General features: G+C 41.6%; 1 protein-coding gene across 5 annotated transcripts in view; it reads right to left on the reverse strand.

Moving 5' to 3' along the window:
- FAM13A (family with sequence similarity 13 member A) overlaps positions 1-20,988 on the reverse strand; it is a 130,964-nt gene that overhangs the window by 70,348 nt on the left and 39,628 nt on the right. For 4 of the 5 annotated variants that reach the window (XM_075500571.1, XM_075500570.1, XM_075500569.1 and 1 more), the window contains exon 6: positions 3,638-3,810. The exons of the other annotated variant lie outside the window; for it this stretch is intronic. In XM_075500571.1, the coding sequence (XP_075356686.1) occupies positions 3,638-3,810 (173 nt within the window). The remainder of the gene's footprint in view (positions 1-3,637; positions 3,811-20,988) is intronic. 5 annotated transcript variants of the gene reach the window in all.

Below are 20,988 nucleotides of genomic sequence, written 5' to 3' on the forward strand. Positions count from 1 at the left end.
TCACAGAACTGCAAGCCCACCCTAGCCCCCTCTCACTAAGGGTCTGGCAAGGTCCCAGGGAGCCCCGTTCCCTCCTGCCTACACCCTAGTCCCAAAGCTGCTGCCTTTCCCCCGGCTCCTGAGGTCTGCAGTGTGGGTCTTGCGGCTCTCAACCAGGCAAAGATAAAGTATGTGGGTGGTTCCCAGGGTCCAAAAGTTTGGCTACCCTGCTCTGAAGCTCTGCACAGGAGCTCTTGCAAAAATGAGATAAACCTCACAGAAATATGTAACAGGCTACATATTGCCTGCAGACTTGCATCCTTCTTTCAGAGGACCAGTCTCTTCTCTCCTGCCCCTTCCTTCCTTTCTTTCTCCACTGTTTTGGGATTTACTCAAAGACTGCATTACAGGTATGTTTTTCTGCTACTGCATAATTAGCAGTTTGCCCTTGGCACACAGCCTTAATAATGAGGCAATTTTCAAGAGAACACATACATTATGTGCTAGTGGGGATTATGGGTACATATAGTTAATCCACCTATTTTGGTCAGAAAAAAGAACATACCAACTTTACAAATACCATTTTCTTAAGATAACAGTTGTGAACAGAAGGTGATACAGATTTTATGCTCTGCAATGTGTTTTGACTGCAGCTGCTATTTCATATATTTCAAATGACAGCACCTTAAAAAAATTCCTGCGATGAGGAATATCATACCTGTAAGGAGGCATAACATGTCTTTCAATATTTAAAAAACTGATAAGCCATTCTGGAAGACATAGTCACAACTATAGCTGCTACTTAATACGTGGATCTTCATTTTAAGGTTAACTGAAGACACATACTGAGAGGTATTTCAAATAGTATGAAAAATTGCTAATCAACCAGAAGTCTCTAATTTTCTCCCTGAAGACCTCTGCTCTAGTGTCAAATGAAACTGATTGAAAATTTATTAAAGATTACAGCCTTGCTGGAGGGGGCCTTACGGGCTTAGTGTGTGTGGTTATTTCTTCACTGTTACACTTGTGAGCCTGCTAAAGGTGGAGTTCTGCATCTACTGTTCTGTGCAGTCCTCTTCTAGTCCACCCATATCATGGCATCTGAGCATGGAAAGGGAACAAACAGGCGTTTTCATGAAACAGCAACTGATTATCATTGCCAAGAACAACCTTTATTCTTTTCTAACAAAGATCATGTGATAGCTGAGCAGATACAGTCATTTCACTAAAACGTATCTGATAATTACACGTAATTAATGATAAAATTTATTTAAGAACTGTTAGTACCTTGTGACACAACCCCCCCCAACAAGAATAGCAGCATGTTTGCAAAGCACTTTATAGTCTAGGTCAGATGCCAGAGTCCTTCTGCTGAAAAAGGTGAAAACTCCTAATATAGCCTTGCACTGAGATAATACCAGGTAATGCCTCACTGTGAGCTTAGATTACACAGGGGTGACACAAGGCTGCCAAAAGCATGTTTAAAACCACGCCTGATATATCAGAGCACTACATTAATGCCAGGGAATCGGGGTTTCTGACTATGGCACAGACAGCTGTCCCCCAAGTGTGATAGGTCTGCTAGAGACCTCTCTTCTCTCTTCCTCTTAGGGGTGGTCCAGGGCCTCCTCTCCAGCCCGTCCTGCCCAACAACCTGCCATCCTGCAGCTGGGTAGAAAACAGCAAGCGCTACCTACTCCTCCTTCAGCAACAGCAGTAATAGTAGATCACTGACAGAAAAGTAGTAGAAGCTAATAGAAGTGCAGATACTCAACCCAATTAGGTAAATATGTACAGAAGTGATACAGGACAAAAAACTAGGGCATTCTTGAACAAAATGGGATTATAAGAGAATTAATTTCTACAGCTTATTAATTTCCCAGATAAAGTTAGAGATGCAGACATCTTTCATCTCAAGGCCTGAGCATGGAGATTAGGCTTCTGCCTAATTACAAACACATCTCATTTGGTGCTTAATGTCTGTGCCAGTATTGGCCCAACTGTCCGTATTTCAACAGTAGTCTTCTAAGGAATTACACATTGACAGGAAGTATGAATTCCTACAGCAAATAATTATGTCTTTTGGGGAATGTTCTCCTAAAAGAATCACAATTTTTTGGGGCATCTCATGAAGTATGTCAGTCACACATACCTTCCCAGACACAAGACTCAGCAGTCTTTTGTTTCAACTCTGGAGCACTTGATTTCCCTTTACACCTCGCAACATGGAGTATGGGCAGGGGCACACTCTCTGCCAAGCTCCAGCATACCAACACAAGAGGCCGTAACTTCTGACCCAGCCCCACCAGCTTGGCCCTATCTAGCTGGTAGAACTGTATTGCCTTCTCAGTTTTGCCAGCTGACCTGCTTCGGTAATTGTTTCCTAACTCATCTCAGTCAAAAGGAGCTGGATTAATGGAGACGTGTAAATGAACCTGATGTCTTCTGGCTGCAGGATTTTTTTGGGCAGGCTTGGAGACAGTAAACCACACAGCTGACACAGCTAGAAGTTAAACAGCACGTGTGCCTGCAAGGGCTAGAAACCGGATTTGACATCTATGCTTCACCACCATCATTATGATTCAAAATCTGGTGTTAGCGCATAATTTCCTAACTCGTCCCACCATTATTATGAATCGAAATCTGGTGTTACTGCATAACTTGCTAACTTGTCTCCTAAACTGAGTGCTGTCTATCTGTCTGCGCTAGGGCTGGGAATAGCACCCGTCTCCTGCTTACGCAGTGAAGTCACTCAGTTACGTGTCTGGCAGCACTGCCTCTGCTTTCTGTTCTGCCTTGGTATGCAGAGACACCGCGGTGTTGTGTTTCATGACATGTAAATAGCACGATTTCCCACATGAGGCCAACCCCATATTTCAGTAGCATACAGCAACTTCCCACAGTAACCTGAATCCTTCAGCTGCTGCACTAGACACAAGAAGAAAGGGAATGACAGACTTAATTCAATATCCTGAGAACGACAAAAAGATACTGGGTCAGTCTGATGTTCAGGGAGGGACTTCACAAGAAACCAAATTGCCCATTACCTGTTCACCTTGTCGACAAAGTGCCAGCAATCAAAACTCAAGATACTCTTATAGATGCTCTAGACAGACAGACTCTCATAGATAAATTCAGATAGATACTCTATAGATACTCTTTTATTCTCTGTCTTGTCTGAACAACACTAGTACCATCATTGTTCCTGCCAGAAAGATACAACCACTCAAAAGCCCCCTCCTTTTTGGATTGAGAATGGGAATGAAGTCAGCCATCTGTTGAGACTTAAACTGGGCAGATCAAATACGCTTAATTACTCAGAGAAGACACCTTACATTTCAGTTGCATCTTGTGCTCGGCATAATTTCTAGTGCCTGATCTTAGATCAGTCCTGTCCAGCTGCACTCCTTCACCAAGCAGGCCACCTTCATATGCTTGAAAATTTATAATGGAAAGGCAAACTAAAGCACACAGGTGGCTTTGTAAGGAACCTGTTGGAATGTGTGGCTTCAACAGGGATACACACATTAATTTGCCTTGCACCCTAGCATTCTGACTTTGTAAGCATCAATGGAAAAAAAGTGTTCAAAATGCTCAGAGCTGGACGTGCAGGTACAGAACAAACAAACGAACACAAAGACAAAAAAGGAGCACTAACCTGGAGAAAAACGCATCACTGTTAACGAAGGAGATTTCATCTGTTAAATCCGTCTCCTTCCAACATGAACCACCATCTGTTAATCGGAGGCTGACCTGAGGTATTCCATCTGACAGACCTGGTTGTGGCACTAGGCACGTTTGGCTGGATCCTTCCATTGTGGACTTTGTCATCTACAGGAGCAAAGAGAAAGAAAAATGAAACGTGAAAGGAAAAGAGGGCAGAGCAGCCTTTTCAGATAATCTGTAACAGAAAGACATTCCATACCAGTGTACAAACAGCAAAGAATATGACAAGGTGCAAAATAATAATATAGGATCCATATAAATCAAACATTCTGCTTGATAAAGACTATTTAAAGAAAAATAAAGGTGTGTCTATTGAAAGAACAGGGGCAAGAGTGAAATTAAAAAAAGGAAGGTACAGAAAATAACTCTGTTTATTTTACTTATCACAGAAGACAGACTAAAAAGCTTCCCATTGAATTTGCTTCTTGACGCAACTGGAGAAACAGATGGTAAAAGCAATTATACACCTCTTCTCAACCCCCCTCCCATCCTTTTTAATGGCAATTGATGTCAACACGTGCCCAGGAAGGAAATTTCTCAGGCCATGAACGTTCTGGATTGGTGTTCTTTGCCAAGGGAGCCAGGACACAGAGTCAGAAGCTGGGGTCCCTAAATCCAAGACAAAGTTTCCAAGCATCACGGCACCTGTCTACAGGAAGGCCAGGGCTCTTGCTCTGACCCTTCAGCATAAGAGTACAGAACATAACAAGAGACAGTGCTGCGTCAGACGGGTGTCCAGTATCAGTGGCAGATAAAGGACGCTTAGCGGAGAAGGAGAGCAAGTTCGGAGGTCTGCCCCTCATGCACTGCCCCAGCTTTCGGCAGTCTGTGGTTTAGGGCTTTTTTTGACTTGGAGGTTGCACCTGGTTCACTCTGTTTAACAGCAAACACCGAAACTAACCTTTGTGATTGCGTTCAGTTTTCTCTTGTGTTTGCTTCTATCTTTAGCCTTTGCAAGATCCTATGGCTGGGAGTTTCACAACATTGTAACACATTGATTAAAATAAATAAATAAAGTACTTCTCTTTTAGATATGGTGACAGATCATCTTTCTCTTATGTTTGAATTATAAGAATTTGCAAATAGTTGTTCCTTACCCACCTTCCCCGTACCATTCTTGACTTTATACTGTTCCAGTAGTAGTCTCTAATCAGACAGAAAAATCCCAGTTTATATAGTCTCTCATTTTACAGAAGTCATTCTGATGGGTTTGATCCTTTTTGTTGCTTTTCTCTACACCTTTTCACCTTCTACTAAGTCCTTTTTGAAACGTAGCCATAACTGCAGGCAGCATTATGTACGTAGGCAGATTTAGTGGTGGCTTCTTACCAAAATCCAACTTCTTATTTGCTTTCATGATTGCTTACTGAGCTGACAGCTTTGTGGTGTTTCTGCAGTATCAAGATCTCTTTTCTGAAAACAACAGCTAATTTAGAGCTCATGAGTATACATATTTATATAATTTGTGGTTTTTTGTGGACATTAGTTAGCATATAGTGATGGAAATTCAACTAATCATTTTTTCACCCAATACAGAGTAAATTAGGAGCCTTCTGTAAGTTCCTGTAGCCAGCTTTTAGGTCTTCCTACCTTGAATAATTTTCTATTATCAGCACATTCAGTCTCTTTCTGGGTCGTTATTGAAGTGGTTGAATAGCACAAATTCCAACAAAGATCCTTGAGGGACTTAACAGGAAATCTCTCTCCACTGATAAACTAACCATATATTTTTATTGGTTTCTAGTTATTAATCCAGAAAAAGTCTTTCTTTCTAGTCACAAAACATCTTTGCTTCTTTAAAAACCTTTGATAACCCTATCAAAACCTTTTGAAAATTCAAATGCAGTACATTGACTATACCTATCCACATGCTCACTGGCTCCTCTGTGACAATTTTTTCTCTTAAGTAGTAATGCTGGTGCCTCCTAATGACTCTAATTATCCATTTGTTTATTAATTCTGCTGCCTGCTATAGTTTCTGTAAATCTTCTGGACAGTAAGTCAGACTTTCTGGATTACTCCTGAACCCTTTTCATCCTGGCTTACCCGAAGATTTTTTGTAAAATTCTTGGTTTTACCTCTGTTTCGTAATACTTTGTTTTGTTCACAGTTGTCTTCTAATGCTTTGTGTGTGTTGAAAAGTTTCATGGGACAGAAAGCTGCTTCTTACTGAGCTCTGAAGAGAACAAACTGAAAAATAATATATGTATCAGAGTCAAAGGGAAACCAGAGAGATACATTGAGAGAGCTTCCCGGTTTCAGCCTCTGGACCGCATGCTCTTGGCGAGATCCTGCCTTCACTGATGTCCATGGGCATTTTGCCCGGAGTCAAGATCTCACCTTTGGACCACTGCTGGCTTCCAGCAATACTCTGTTAGTCCATCGCCTGCAGCGGTCACTGACTGTTGACACCACAGGAACCGGGAACACAGCATGTGGACACCAGGCCGTGGCTCTCAGCTGCTACAAAACGGCAGTGGTGCTGTGATTTAAAAGGGGAAGACCACATCTGTGGGGAGAAGGGGAGGCAGGGAGCTACACATCGGCAGCATTACAGGAGGGAATCACAACAGGAGGCAGCAGGGCCTGGGATCTGGTGTCACCAACTCACTGAATTCTGCTGGAATGGCTGTTAAGCCTTTCTTCCCCACTGAAAACTTGCCGTCACTCATTTAGCTTTTCTGCAGCTGGAAGTGACCGTTGTCTGTTGTGCCTGTACAGGGACATCTCTCACAGTGGCATTTTGGTGCTAATTCACCACCACCTGCTAGAGCTGATGCCATGCACACCAGAAGAGCTCTCCACCAGAGTAACAAGAAATGGTGACTATACATACGCACAAACCTCTAAACTAAAACAGCTCCTACACAGTCCTATTAGTACTTTACAGAAGCACACGTGGGTGTAAGTGAAATAGGCAACTTCTATGATGTACCACATCCTCCAGCAGCGATTGAAGCCTGGAAAACAGCAGGAAGCCAGCCTCTCCACCCCTACCATACCATTTGCATCCTGATTTTAAGAAAGCAATTAACAAAGCTAAATAATTTTGCTACCAGGTACTGCATTTGTAAAGTCTGCCTCACCCAACAAGAAGCGCTAGGAAACAGGCAACATCTGCCAAACAGCACGTATCAGATTCCCTCTGTGCAAACTGTTCATGAACTTTACACTGCTTTACAGAAGCTCCTTATACGGGAGAATTCCATAAAAACCCCTATTTATTATTCTGGTGCTCTAAAAGAATAAAAAGAAAAAGGTTTTGGTACAGTCTTCAATTCTTCTTGTTTTCTGGTAGTAAAAGATCACTTGGATGCAGGCACTTCCAAAAAATAGGCATGCCAATCACAATCACATACAAGCTTTGCAGGAAAATTCTGTTTGAAAGATCAGATTCAAATTCAGGATTACCACTGCATTTTTAGGGCACTTCAAAATCATTAAGAAGTGGAAGGAACCAGTGTTCTCCATCCTCTGGTTCCAGATGATCTATAAGCTAGTATTTTGTAAGCTTTGGAAAATATCATAGCATTGTAGTTATTTCTTTAGCAATACAGTCTACAAGTAATGGCAACTTATAGCTGAATTAAACTTACATTTACTTTCTTTCTGTGCAAAACTGCTTTCAGTTGCATCAGTATGAAAATACATGTAGAAAAAAAAGTATTCCTTGAACTCATATGTATTAAAAGTTAAATAAACTTTTTAATTTAAGTAATGTGTCTTTAATCCTTATTAGCAAGAGGAAGGAACAATGTTCACTAACTCATTCTACAGTTTTTAGTGACCCTGTGAAAAAGCCACCTGGACAACTATTGTAACAGCAGCACTTCACTGGGGTGCCACTGAGATAAAGATGTGCCCACGGGTAGACAAAGACTTCTGTAATTTGAATTCCTCACAAAGCAGATTAAAGAACTATGGACAGAGGCACCTTAAATCCTTTTTGGGTGGGTGGAGCTCTCAAGAGAAAATTTTTTGGCAGATTTCTGTGGTCGTGCACGTGCATATATTTCATGCAATGAAGTCTGAGAGAACAATACCTTACAAAGTGAGGACAATACTCTGCAAAACAGCAATGTGATAGGTTATTCATTATCAAGGTGATACTGGGAAGACAAGTGTATTTAGTTGTTAAATGATAGAAAAGAGAAGAAAAAAAAGAGGAACACTTTATAAAGGATATTCTCATTTTCTCCAATGCACCCCTTTTTATGATCAGCCTAATGTGCAACCTTACCCTCTGGGGGACATGAAGGATAGCCAGTGAAACCCCCAGGAGGGCTATTACAAAGGCACACAAGAAATCTGTAAGAAGTTCAAGCGTTAGTTTAAAAGGAAACAAAAAAAAGCCCCTTTGGAAACTTGTTGCGTGTTGTAACACATTTCTACAGGCTGTAGCTTGTTAGACTCTGTACCAAGTATTGTAGGAGGTTTGTAGTTACCAGGCTGGAGAAATGGACTGATAAGAACCTCATGCAGTTCAACAAGGGGAAGTGCAAACTCCTGCACCTGGGAACAACCAGTACATGCTGGGGGCCATCCAGCTGGAAAACAACTTGGCAGAGAAGGACCTGGGAGTCTTGGTGGACAACAAGTTGACCATGAGCCAGCAATGCGCCCTTGCTGCAAAGAAGGCCAACGGCGTCCTGGGCTGCATTAGGAGGAGTGTTGCCAGCAGGCCAAGGGAGGTGATCCTTCCCCTCTACTCAGCACTGATGAGGCCACACCTGGAGTGCTAGGACCAGTTCTCGGCCCCCCAGTGTTGTACAAGAGAGACATGGACATACTGGAGAGAGTCCAACGAAGGGCCATGAAGATGATGAAGAGCCTGGTGCATCTATCCTCTCAGGAAAGGCTGAGAGAGCTGGGACTGTTCAGCCTGGAGAATAGAAGGCTCAGAAGGGATCTTATCAAAGTCTAAAAATACCTGAAGGGAGGGTGTAAAGAAGATAGAGCCAGGCTCTTGTCAGTGGTGCCCAATGACAGGACAGGAGGCAATGGGCACAAATTAAAACACAGGAGGTTCCCTCTGAACATCAGCAAACGCTTTCTCACTGTGAGGGTGACCGAGCACTGGCACAGGCTGCCCAGGGAGGTTTTGGAGTCTCCATCCGTGGAGATACTCAAAAGCCATCTGGAAGTGGTCCTGTACAACTGGCTCTAGGTGATCCTGCTTGAGCAGGGGGGTTGGACAAGATGACCCTCAGAGGTCTCTTCAACCTCAACCACTCTGTGATTTTGTAATTTCCCCTTTGACATTCTCATCTATCCAGCAAATTAACTGAACATATGAATTGCTGCATGCTAAGATGCCTAATGTGGTGTGTGGCATGTGCCAAAGGAACATTTTGTCCCAGTCGAAATCTAACCCATATGGTCTGCCAAAGAGAAGTCTATAAATCTTTGTAAATACATAAAATGCTTCACTTTGGAAGATGACACCAATAAATCTAAGGAGAACCCCAAAGAATAGGGATGATTTGGATGAAGAGCAAATCATTTGATATTTGTCTCCTGAAAGTTTTTTATCTGGTGAAGCTTAACCTCAAACTGCATTTGACAAAGATCAGATTCAGCCTGAACCATGTATGTTGTGGGCTGTTACATTACAGTTATAGGCTGTAGCCACTGAAAGCATGGGCTATGCTGAAGTCTGCTACTCTGCAATTTAAAATATATCTTCATTCTCAGCTAAATACAAGTAAAATAGTATCAGATGCTACTGACGATCAAAGGGACCATCCCAATAAAGCATAATCAAAACACCAAAGAGCAGACAACTACAAGGAATTATTACACAATACATCCTGCATTTGGCTTTCAAGTTTTGCTGTCTCAGAAAGTTCAGATGCAAGGAACTGTGCGGTTTTAATAGAGACTAGTCAGTTTTATGACCAGTATAAACATACATCATGATAGGTGTTGAAGAAAGTGCAAGAAAACCTTTCCCCTAGAGGCACAAGCTGACCAGTCAAGGTGGCATCATCCCACACATACCACTGCCAAGATTCTTCGTAATTGACTGGGTGCATCATAGAGATGTTTCATCTCCCTGTGAGGTGTCAGAAGTTCTTGGGTTCAAAGATCAAAGATAAATATGACATCTAAAGATCTGATGTGGTATAGGGACTCTAAACTTTCTCTGTTCTTGAAGAACAGGAACTGCTCCACACCAAGATGAGTCTGGAGAGCTCTGTGCATATGCATCGACATGGAGTAAAGATGCAGATCCTTAGCACAGGTCATCCTGCTTTTCTCAGTACCTCACTCATCTTCTTAAGGAGGGAAAAGAAAAAGTTGCAATATCCCAAGCTATGCATGAACACATAAATAATTAGGGCAATTCATACCCATTTGAGTAAGTAATTATGAAGTCTAAATGCAGAACTTTTGGAAGAAGCTAGCTGTGAGTTTATATTTAAATGTCATAATTGAAAGGATAATAAAGATGTTTCCATAAGGTTACCATCAAAAAACCAGGAGGTATTTAAAACATATACAGCACATTCTTTTATGTAATACTGCATGAACACAGTACTCTTCCAGATAAGAGAGAAACCTCACTCAAAAACTTCCTTAATAACCAAATGGTACTCTTAGAGTTGCCCACCAAAACAAAGAGGTCCATATAACCTTTTGAAGAGCTTCATATTTTGTCAGCCTAGGCCTCTTTCAGCTTACAAGTTGTGTATATCAATACAAATATTCTACAGAATAGAAAAAGGCATGTTTCTTTGCAAAAACCTAGGCATGGCTGAGTGATGCAGGGAAATTTAGAATGTTTTCTTTCTAGTCTCAATTTGGCTAGCTATCAGCACAAACCTTACATGTCCATCTCTCCGCTCATCAGCGTTACCTCTGCTTCATGAATGACTGAGAAAGGGAGACCATTAGCCAGAGGTACCTCTTGCCTGACAGCTAACCAACCTGATTCAACCAGTTCTGTCCAGTCAAATAACCAGGGAATGAGCCACCTGCTGAAGTTACCCAGGCTTGGTATTTGGCCACTGATACCTCTTGAAACAAATATATTACGTTCACTCCACTTAAAACACCAACTCTTTCAATGGGATTTCTAATCACTCATACACAGAGCTGTAAGCTCTCTACCAAGGTTACTCAATGGTAATGACAATGACAGTGAATTATATCAGGCCTTGCTTGGAGATGCAGACTTTTGCTGGAGGGCTTAGGTCATCCTAAGTTGTTGCAGAGAATCAGGTGGAAATTCCTGCTGAGAGACAGCAAAGCCCTTCAAGTCATTCAGTGAACAGACCAAGTATTTATGCTGTACTTGCATTGTTCTCCAAAGCTTCATAGAGCAGCCAGCTCTCACACAACACCAGCTTCACCACTATTTTACTGCAGTCATGGACTTCTGGGATGAATCTGGATGGGATGAATCTCCTGCAGCTGTGAGGACCATATATCTTCCAGGCCCAAAGGGCTTTCAAAGGCAGGGATAATTCTGCAGTGAGATTTTTCAGTTACGTTCCTCTCACACTTCTTATATTATTCTCTCACTTTCTATTCCTGTGCTCCAAAGGAGGGCCTGATTCATTACGTTACTGGCCATGGCACAGAATTTCTGTGTGTGAGGAAGCAAGTGCCAAAGTCGTGGTTTGAATGCTATGTGTACTACACTAGTAGGGACAAAGATGTCAGAGAGGCTGTGAAACAACATCATCTAAACATATGTGAACTACGCTGGCATTTTTTTCCATAATAGTAGAGCTGAAGGGAAGGGAAGAGCTATGGATGTCATCTATCTGGACTTCTGCAAGGCCTTTGACATGGTCCCCCACAACACCCTTCTCTCTGAATTGCAGAGGTAGGGATTTGATGGGTGGACTGTTCAGTGGAGAAGGAATTGGCTGGATGGTCGCATCCAGAGAGTAGTGGTCAATGCTCAATGTCCAGACGGAGATCAGTGATGAGTGGTGTCCCTCAGGGGTCCGTACTGGGACCAGTACTGTTTAATATCTTCATCAATGACATAGACAGTGGTGTTGAGTGCACTCTCAGCAAGTTTGCAGAGGACACCAAGCTAAGTGGTGCAGCTGACATGCCTGAGGGATGGGATGCCATTCAGAGGGACCTGGACAAGCTCAAGAATTGGGCCCATGTGAACCTCATGAGGTTCAATAAGGACAAGAGCAAGATTCTGCACCTGGGTCAGGGCAACCCCCTGTATCAATACAGGCTGCAGGATGAGGGGAATGACAGCAGCCCTGCAGAAAAGGACTTGGGGGTACTGGTGGATGAAAAGCTGGACATGAGATGACAACATGCACTCGCAGCCCAGAAGGCCAACCGTATCCTGGGCTGCATCAAAAGAAGCATGGCCAGCAGGTCGAGGGAGGTGATTCTGCCCCTCTACTCTGCTCTGCTGAGACCCCACCTGGAGTACTGCATCCAGCTCTGGAGCCCTCAGCACAGGAAAGACATGGACCTGTTGGAGCAGGTCCAGAGGAGGGCCACAAAAATGATCAGAGGGATGGAATACCTCTCCTATGAGGAAAGGCTGAGAGGGTTGGGGTTGTTCATCCTGGAGGAGAGAAGCTCCTGGGGAGACCTTATTCCAGCCTTTCAATTTAAAGGGGGCTTATGAAAAGGACAGAGACACGCTTTTTAATAGGGCCTGTTGTGATAGGACAAGGGGTAATGGTTTTAAAATAAAAGAGGGTAGATTCAGATGAGATATAAGGAGGAAATTTTTTACAATGAGGGTGGTAAAACACTGGAACAGGTTGCCCAGAGAGGTGGTAGATGTCCCATCCCTGGAAACATTCAAGGTCAGGTTGAACGGGGCTCTGTGCAACCTGATGTATTTGAAGATGTCCCTGCTCATTGCAAGGGGCTTGGAGTAGATGACCTTTAAAGGTCCATTCCAACCCAAACCATTCTATGATTATAAGTCCTTAAGCCTGTACTGAACTTAAAGAAGAGAACAGTTGTCTTTAGTAAGACTGCTGTAAGTGCTAAAAATGGGCTTGTGCTCAAATACTTGCCAAAGCATAGATTCAGTTCAGAAAGTAATAAAGTGTAAAGAAGTAATTAGAACACCTCAATTCGTCACTTCACCTACCACCTACAATATTGATTTTAAAACCACATAGGCATATTACAGGTGACAAGTCCTTCTCAAAGAAAAAATGCCTCATTATCCTAAATTACTGACACTGGGAGACAAAGATCAATAGCTCTATAATTCTTTCCAGGTTTAGCAGAGAGTCAGCACAGATAACACAAGCAGTAACACATACTTGCAAAATTCAGTTACCAGCTCTCTTCCATACCCAGAACCAAGCCCCAAATCCTTCCCTGATTAACTGCCACACTGAAATCATAAAGTCACGATGAATGCAGTCATCCTTACAATCTGTGCAGCTGCCACTGACAAATTTGGATTTCTCTTACTCTACTTGTATTTTTAGGCATTAGATCACTAAAACACCTCCTCTGTACTCCGCCCTACTCTGATGTCAAAGTTATAAATTTGATGCAATCCTAAAGTGTACGAAGCTTTAAAGTTCAACCAAGTTCTGATGTTTTATGCAAATTCCTGTGTCTTAATGAGGACAAGACCCTTTGGATTCAAAGAGCCGAGTATTATCTTCCTTTAAACCACATCACCACAGCCTCCATATTTGACAGAAGCCACTGCAAACAGCAGAACTACTTAAATGCTTAAAAGCAAACACACACTTAAAAACTTTGTTAACACTGCATGATTCCAGAGGTAGGGAGCTAGCAAATGCTCTCAGAAAGCCTACTAAATTCAAGCACAGCTATGCAGATATCGCATTTCTAGCTCCGAAGTTAGTTCACTTGTCACTGGCTGTGAATCCCATAATTTTGTTTCAGTAAACTTTCTCAAAGTTAGTCATATCTCTGTTATAGACCAGTCAAAGCCCATGGACTTCAAACTGTACAGGAATTACTTGTGTCAGACTTAGGACCATTGTCTTGTTTGTAGCTGCTGTACCAAATTTTGTCTGTCTTCAGTGAAGTTTTAAATTAATGCTGTAACAGCAAGTTAATTACTAATGGTGTTCCAGATATCCAAATCACACTAAACTCACTGTCTCTAACTGCACCAGATCCACAGAGCTAATCTAAACGAAGAGCAGTAGACACTTATTTTACTTATTAAAGTTAATAGACAGGATTCTGAATATAGACTGAGATTCATTGAGATGGCAACAGTTTTCCTCAGTTACTTCTCTACCAAAACAAATTCCTTGGAACTTTAGAAATGCTGCCAATAGAAAAGTATGAAGAAACAGAGAGATGTACAATACAGCTGATTCTGGTCTAAGGCTACACAAAACCACTCTAGGAGATTGCACCTGTGGTTTGTCAGAGCTGTTTAAATTATGATGTCTCAGTGGATGTATTTGAGCTTGCTACTCACTGTTCTTTGTACCAGCAAGATGAAAAGGAGATGCATAGAGGAATGAGTTCCAGCTACCCTCATCTTTAAATAAGTTTACAGAAATTGGGCATCCCAGAATCTGCATACTTTGGCTACATAATTCAAATCCCTGCACTAAATTTAAGGCATCAATTAACATGACTGTAGTGGTACCTACCCTGTGGACCACATACCGTTACCCCGGCCTCCCGCTGCATTAACTGGAAAATGTTTGGTTAAATTTATCTTCTTCCCAGACTTGCTTCCCAAACACTAAGTCAAACCAGCCTACTCAGTGAATCCCCTAATACAGAAAGGCAAAAAAATGGAGAAGCCCTATCACATGCTCACTGTGTCTTCATTGCCCAGTGTTTACCCATGCTACCTGTTCCTCCATACTTAATTATTTAGGCAGTCACTGTCTCGGTTTGAACCGTCCATATATGACTAAGAAGCCTAGACTTAACAACAACTAGAAGCTCCCTAAAAGACTTCAATACTGACCCCATTTTTTCCCCATTAGCTCTATTCCCTAAGACATATCACATAACTTATTGAATCATTTCACCACCATTGAAAAAGGCCTTTTACTGTAAATACGTTGCTGCATGGTATGTAGGAAAAATAAATCCAATACAAAATACTTTGATAGCAAAGTGGCCATTTATTATGACCTGGGACAACACTCTCATTATTGATATTTAAGAAGAACAAAATTTGCCTGTTTTCTCTGTGCAACTGGCAATTTCAAATATCAAAGCTGTTGATTAAGTGCTTTGGCAAAAATAACTGACACTCTGGTGCTCAAGTAAAGTCTGGATGAACAGTGAAAAAGTAATGCTGGAGACATTTCTGCTAGGGCAGATTCAGTGAAAAAATTCCAAATTCTCCCTGAAGGCTAAACATAAAAATTGTACACTCCAGAAAGATGTAATTTGAACCCAAAGCTATCCTGTCCTAAAAACACTCAAATTCAAGAAATCAACCCAGTAGTAAGATTATCTTCAAACCTGGGACTCTCCATGGTACACAACAGGAGGTTGCTGGAGTGAACCAGCAACACCTTAAGGACCCTTTTCTGCAGGAAGCCAGGTGCATTTGCGTAAGGGAATCCCTTCAGCATCCTACCCTGTGCAGCTCTACAGGCAGCTTTGTCAAAATGCTGCAAGCGTGCAGCATGCATGGGATGGAGGCCAAAAAGCGACAAGATGTATAGGCCTGAAGCCAGAAGATACAACAAGCTCCCAGCGATCGCTGACTGCTGTATGACATCTGTTTGCAGAAGGAAACCTAGCACAGGCAATGTTCTGAATCGGGGTGGAGAGAACTTTCTCCAAGTGGAGAGAAAAGAGTGGGATTGATGTAGACCTCGCAAGTCAGGAGTCTGCAGGTGTGGCAGAGAACAGCAGCCTGCAGCTGAGCGCACAGCCAGTTCACTGCAAATTGAAATGAAATGTTTAAGTCTCTGATTTGGCAACTGCACCCATCAATGAGGAATCTCAGTGAAAGGTGTATTGAGGACTCCCTGATGGACTAAACAAAAGCAAAACAATCACACATTCCTTCACATCAGGATGATATACTGCCTAGTTTCCAAGTAATATGCAGGAAAAATTACACAATAACAAAAATACCTCCTCCTTCTTGAGGTAATGCCAAATTCCTTATGTGTATGTTTTCCGGGACAATATGAAATAATCCTCTCTTGTGCTCCTTCCTAGAGATTTCCATCAGCTAACGGTTTGGCATGTATTGTCTTTGTGTCACAGATGGTCTTAATACACTGAGAAAGACTCTAGCCTTTGGTATTTTTTTTTTTTTCAGTTTCCTCTTTTAAATTTCTGTAATTACTTCAGCATATGAACTGCTGGTAACCTATATTTGCCCCATGTATAAGCCCGGTTTCACATACTCTTGAGAAGTCACTCACAGATTCATTTTTGAACTCCAAGGACCTCAAACTCCCCCTTCTCAACTCCTGTGTCTGCACTCCCAGGCAATGCACTAACACATCAGGCTGGCTGTGTTTTTTCTTATGCTCTGGGATTGAGTCTATGCACATGTGAACATCATCATCAAGTATAAAGCAGGGACAAACCAGCCTCATAGGTAAAAACAGTTAGTGGACTGTAAATGGTATTTACCTTCTTTTCCCTTGCATTTCTGTTTCACATATGGAGACTGGAAAGATGGATCTACCATTGCTTGGCTACAGCAAGTAACTGAGTATTTCTTATGGCCTTTGCTCCATACTGGTGGCTATCCTTCAGCTTCAGTATTTTTAAAAGCAGTATCAAGCACAGTAGAGATGCTGATGAGATATCAGGCATCCTGCTATCTCAAAGTACCAAGTGAAGCTTTGGTAACGAGTCCCAAGGTTGCTTTCATAAGCAGACACCTTGCACCAACCAGGAATTCTGTCACAGGCTCTGACAAAGGCAACTGGACCTATGAGTGTCAAGAATCAGCTTAATCCTCTTTTGGGCATGCTCAGGTGGGGACAGCACTACAGGTCAAGCAATTACTGCTGAACAGTTGGTGTATACCAACTCCTTGTGTGGACATATCTAGCCCATAGCCAGAGTACCTCTGTGCAGCAGCAAAGCTTATGGTCTCTTGAAAAACATAAAAATCAAGCCTCAGATGCTATCCTGAATGTAGAGTCAGAGCATCCCCACAGACAGCAAGGATAACATAAATATTTGTATCCAAATCTTGGGAGTTCTCACCGGACTACAGAGACACTGCTCTTCTGGGAATAACTTCTGCCTTTCATTCACTTGGTTTCTTTGGACTCTACTGGCTTGAACAGAAGATGTATCAAGAGTAAGAAGCACAAATATGACCAGGTGATCACAGAGGAGAGATGTAGGAATGAACTTAGAAGGCTGACTATGGTGATGCAGTTTGCAGTTTCCCACAGGGCAGACTTTCTGCTCATGTCTGTATCCAGCTGCCCATTCAGAACGACAGTGAGAGCAATAAAAATTATGGTAGGTTACCATAGTTACAATGGGCATCATTTGATATTTCAATATATTCTTAAAATAAATATGCCACCTCCAGTGAAGGAATCCTAAAGCAAATGCTCTGTAAATATCAGCTATGCTGTTAAAGGGCAAACATTAATGAGACCATCAAAAGCCAGGGAACAGAGGTAAGTCAGTACAGCACCCATCACATTCTTCCATCCTTCCTGTTGGCTGTTTGAGGTATAAACAAGTAAGTGTTTGCCAAAGGATTTCTGCATTAGAAAAGCGTGAAGCTGTGCCAAAATTCAGAGCTGCTCCACTGAAGTCCATGTAAGTAGGTTGGAAAGTCTCAAACAAGCTGCTGAGAAACCTGTCTTTCTCCATGTATGGTACTTCTCCCGTTCGCAGCATGACAATGAATTACACAGTAATGAAAGAATTTGCTGCCTAAAAGACACTATTGGCACTGGCCTGAACTGTACTATATCCCATAAAGTCCAGACAGATCCCTCAAGGAAAATAAATTAGTTTTACCTCTGTATTTCTCCTGCCCTGTGATACCATATGGCCAACTCATTAACAAAGGAACCTGAAGAACTGAAATGACAACTGCAAAGGTTCACTCCAGCTACCCACCCTTCAATCACTTTTTCTTCTCAGCAATAAAGAATGCTGTTTACAAACTCTGTAAAAAAAAGCAGGTTCAGGCCTTAGGGATTTTGAAGAGAGGGGGAGCAGCACTTTCAAGCATACCAATAACCTGGCACTACACATGCCCGAGCTCAACTAGTACCTTTTTTTAGGGCCCTCTGAATCAACACTGGGGAGACTCCACTAGAAATTCCACTAGACCATGTAACAATCTAGCAAAAAAGGGTTACAAACTTCCTATTCTTGGAGCATTCACGTCTGAACTAGAAAAAGAATCAGAAAACACATTCTGTACTGTAACAGGATCTTCAAGGTGATCTCATAGGTCTTTTCCATCTCCCATTTTTATGGCATTGTATCTTCATCATAAGCATACCTCTAATTTTAAGTACAAGTCATTGCAGACAAATGACTCAAGTGAGTCATGTAGGTGTGTGAGATCAGATTCTTCCGTCACTTGCTAGCAAAAGTTAGAAATTAACATTCCTGCAGTTAGTGTAGGACCAGGCTTGCCACTGACTGAATACTATTAAGGTGAGCATGCAACAGTCAGTGATTGCAGGAATCATGCACTACAATAATTGCTTTCATTGTGTTGAATGGAGATGAAAAATGAGAACAGAAGTGTGTGAACTAAAAGCAGAAAACCCTTTGATAGCACACTATTAACTGCTCCGCCATGGATTCTGTAACAGCACATGTAGATCGATGTGTTTCAGTGTAAAAATGTGTTTAGTTTACACAAAATAATGCTTCCAAGGGAACAGGAGATCCATCTACTAAGAACACAGCAAGCAGCTCTAGCTAAGAACCTATTACACATTAACCTCCAGAAGTCTGCTCAATACAGGCTGTGGCAAGAGATCTTATTTGCACTGGGCAGAGTGCACACACGTGTATTTTTGTGGTTCTCTAAAAAAAGATGGTATTTACAGTTTATTCCAACATTTGCAAATCTCCTGTCTCCTCCCTATTGTCCTCCAATCCATGCTGGTTTTTACGAGGCAACCATTAGTACAAGATTATACCACTCCTACTACAAACTGGCTGTTTTCTCTAACTTTACAGCATATCTTTACGTTAATTAAGACAAGGGGAAGAATTCACCACCATTAAAACAAAAGATGCAAGTTGAAAGACAAAAGCCACTAGGAGGTACCAGGCAGGCCTGGTACAGTCAGATTTTCAGACTGCCTAGGTTCCTGGGCTACTTGGAAAACTTAAAACAAACAAAGCAAAACCAGAGCCTCAAACACAGTTCAAGCTGAGAATCCACTGCTGTCAATGTTTTATTCTTACATATTTGCTCCTGAAGGACTGGCAGTCTGTTTGACGTTAGTCTTTAAAATCCAGAAAGTAGAAAGAACATGTGCTCATTTCCAATAATATGTCACACTTCAGTAACTAAGCATATTTTGGAATATATTTTGGTTTTTAATCATCCTGTAAACTTGCACCTCAAAAAAATTAAGTAATTTAAGATATTTTTTTACTATACTACTGATTCCTAACAGAGATCAAATAACTGTACATCTTCAGAAATCTGACCCTGGTGCTCTCAGAACACTCTCTGGTATCGGGATTCAAACAATAAACCAAAGTAATAATTTTCAAATGTGAGTATTTAAAGTCAGACACCTGCATTCCACATGAAGCACTAAAAATGTCAAAATTTAGTCAAGTCACATTTGCAAAGACTTAAAGAGCAGATGTCTGTCTGTGTTTATGATAAGAAAGATTATGCAATTGCACCAACTTTTGTACTTGCATAAAAAATTAATTTTATTACGTAATTACCTATACGCATTTCTGTGCATCTCTGAATTACTGATGCTTGAGAATTCTTTGAGATTTCTATTTATTAATTTTTAGTGTTGCTTGTGAAATTTGTGAAACTATGGGATGAAATCTGTTGTGCTTTAAAGCCTGATTTCCTTTAAAACCAATGACATGACTACTATACAGCTGCAATAAATCAACTTGGAGCCATAAAATGACTAGCGTGTACCCCATGCAGAAGTACTACCTGAGCATCACTCTTCTAAACCATTACAAACCTCCAGAGAATGCTGTGAGGAGTAAGGCTTATCAGACATTGCATACTTTCCCTTCTCATATGAAGAAAAAAAAATTCCAGTATAGCATACTGGATACAAAACAAGCTCAAGCTTTGTTTTGCTCAACCATGTGTGCTCAACAATCAGTGTAACCTAACTGTTCACATCTGAAAAATTACCAAAGTCCTGCTTACTGGCAATAGCTGCCAGTGACCACCTCTCCATCCCACACTCCCCAAAAAGACAATCCCACCTGGAAAGACTGCCACCTCCTACCTATCAACTCTGAATGATGCAGTAGAGTCTCTCCAAAACCTGCCCAAATTAAAGTACCTGCTCATCATGGCATCAAGTCTCACCATCAAGCCCCACTACTGTTACTAAGGGTAATTTTCTACTATCAAGAGTTCTTGGGCCAAACAAAATAGTCATTATCTGTACAGGACACTGTCAAAACCCAGGTTTTGAACTAAGTTTCTTTAATGATTTCTAAGCAAGAATTGAGAAGATCATGGGGAAAGCCAGAGACTATTCATTTAATTTCCTAACTTTGAGAGGCAATATTTATTGGCAAGTGGTCTACTCAGAAGTACGTCAGCATAAAGTAAAGCTTGTAGTCATCTCCTACATCTGCAAATGTAGCAAATTTGGAGACTTTCAGATCTTCCTAACCTTACACTATAGTTACAACTTCCATTGGCCCATTCTGAATCATGGACTGTTATTTTCCAGATGTATTACCACTGTACCAAAACTCCTAAATACTATATATTGCTCAAACAGCTCAACAAGTCTGTAAGCTCCCTCAGGCATGCCTGAGACCATCTTTTAGCTCTGGGTTAACATAGCAGTGCTTGCTGACCCTCAAATAAGATTCTTAGGTAAGACTCTGCTACAAACACTATTAATTATCAAGAACCACTACAGAGCACAGCTGACTCGTCCATACCCCCCAAAACAAAAAGGACTCACTTCATTCAGATCCCAGCCCAGCGTTCTTACACCTAGATCGGATGAATTATACTGGCCCAAGGAACAGGTCTTCTTCCTTAGGAAGGCTATTGTGGTGATAAAGAAATTTTTCTCTCTGGTAGATTCTTTGCAAGTCATACAAAATGCAGATTTTACAATGCATGAGACTCCACCTTGATAAAAGCTTTAAACCAATTAACTATGGAGACCT

The sequence above is a fragment of the Mycteria americana genome, chromosome 4, assembly GCF_035582795.1.
Source record: "Mycteria americana isolate JAX WOST 10 ecotype Jacksonville Zoo and Gardens chromosome 4, USCA_MyAme_1.0, whole genome shotgun sequence".
In the NCBI taxonomy this organism is placed as follows: Eukaryota; Metazoa; Chordata; class Aves; order Ciconiiformes; family Ciconiidae; genus Mycteria; species Mycteria americana.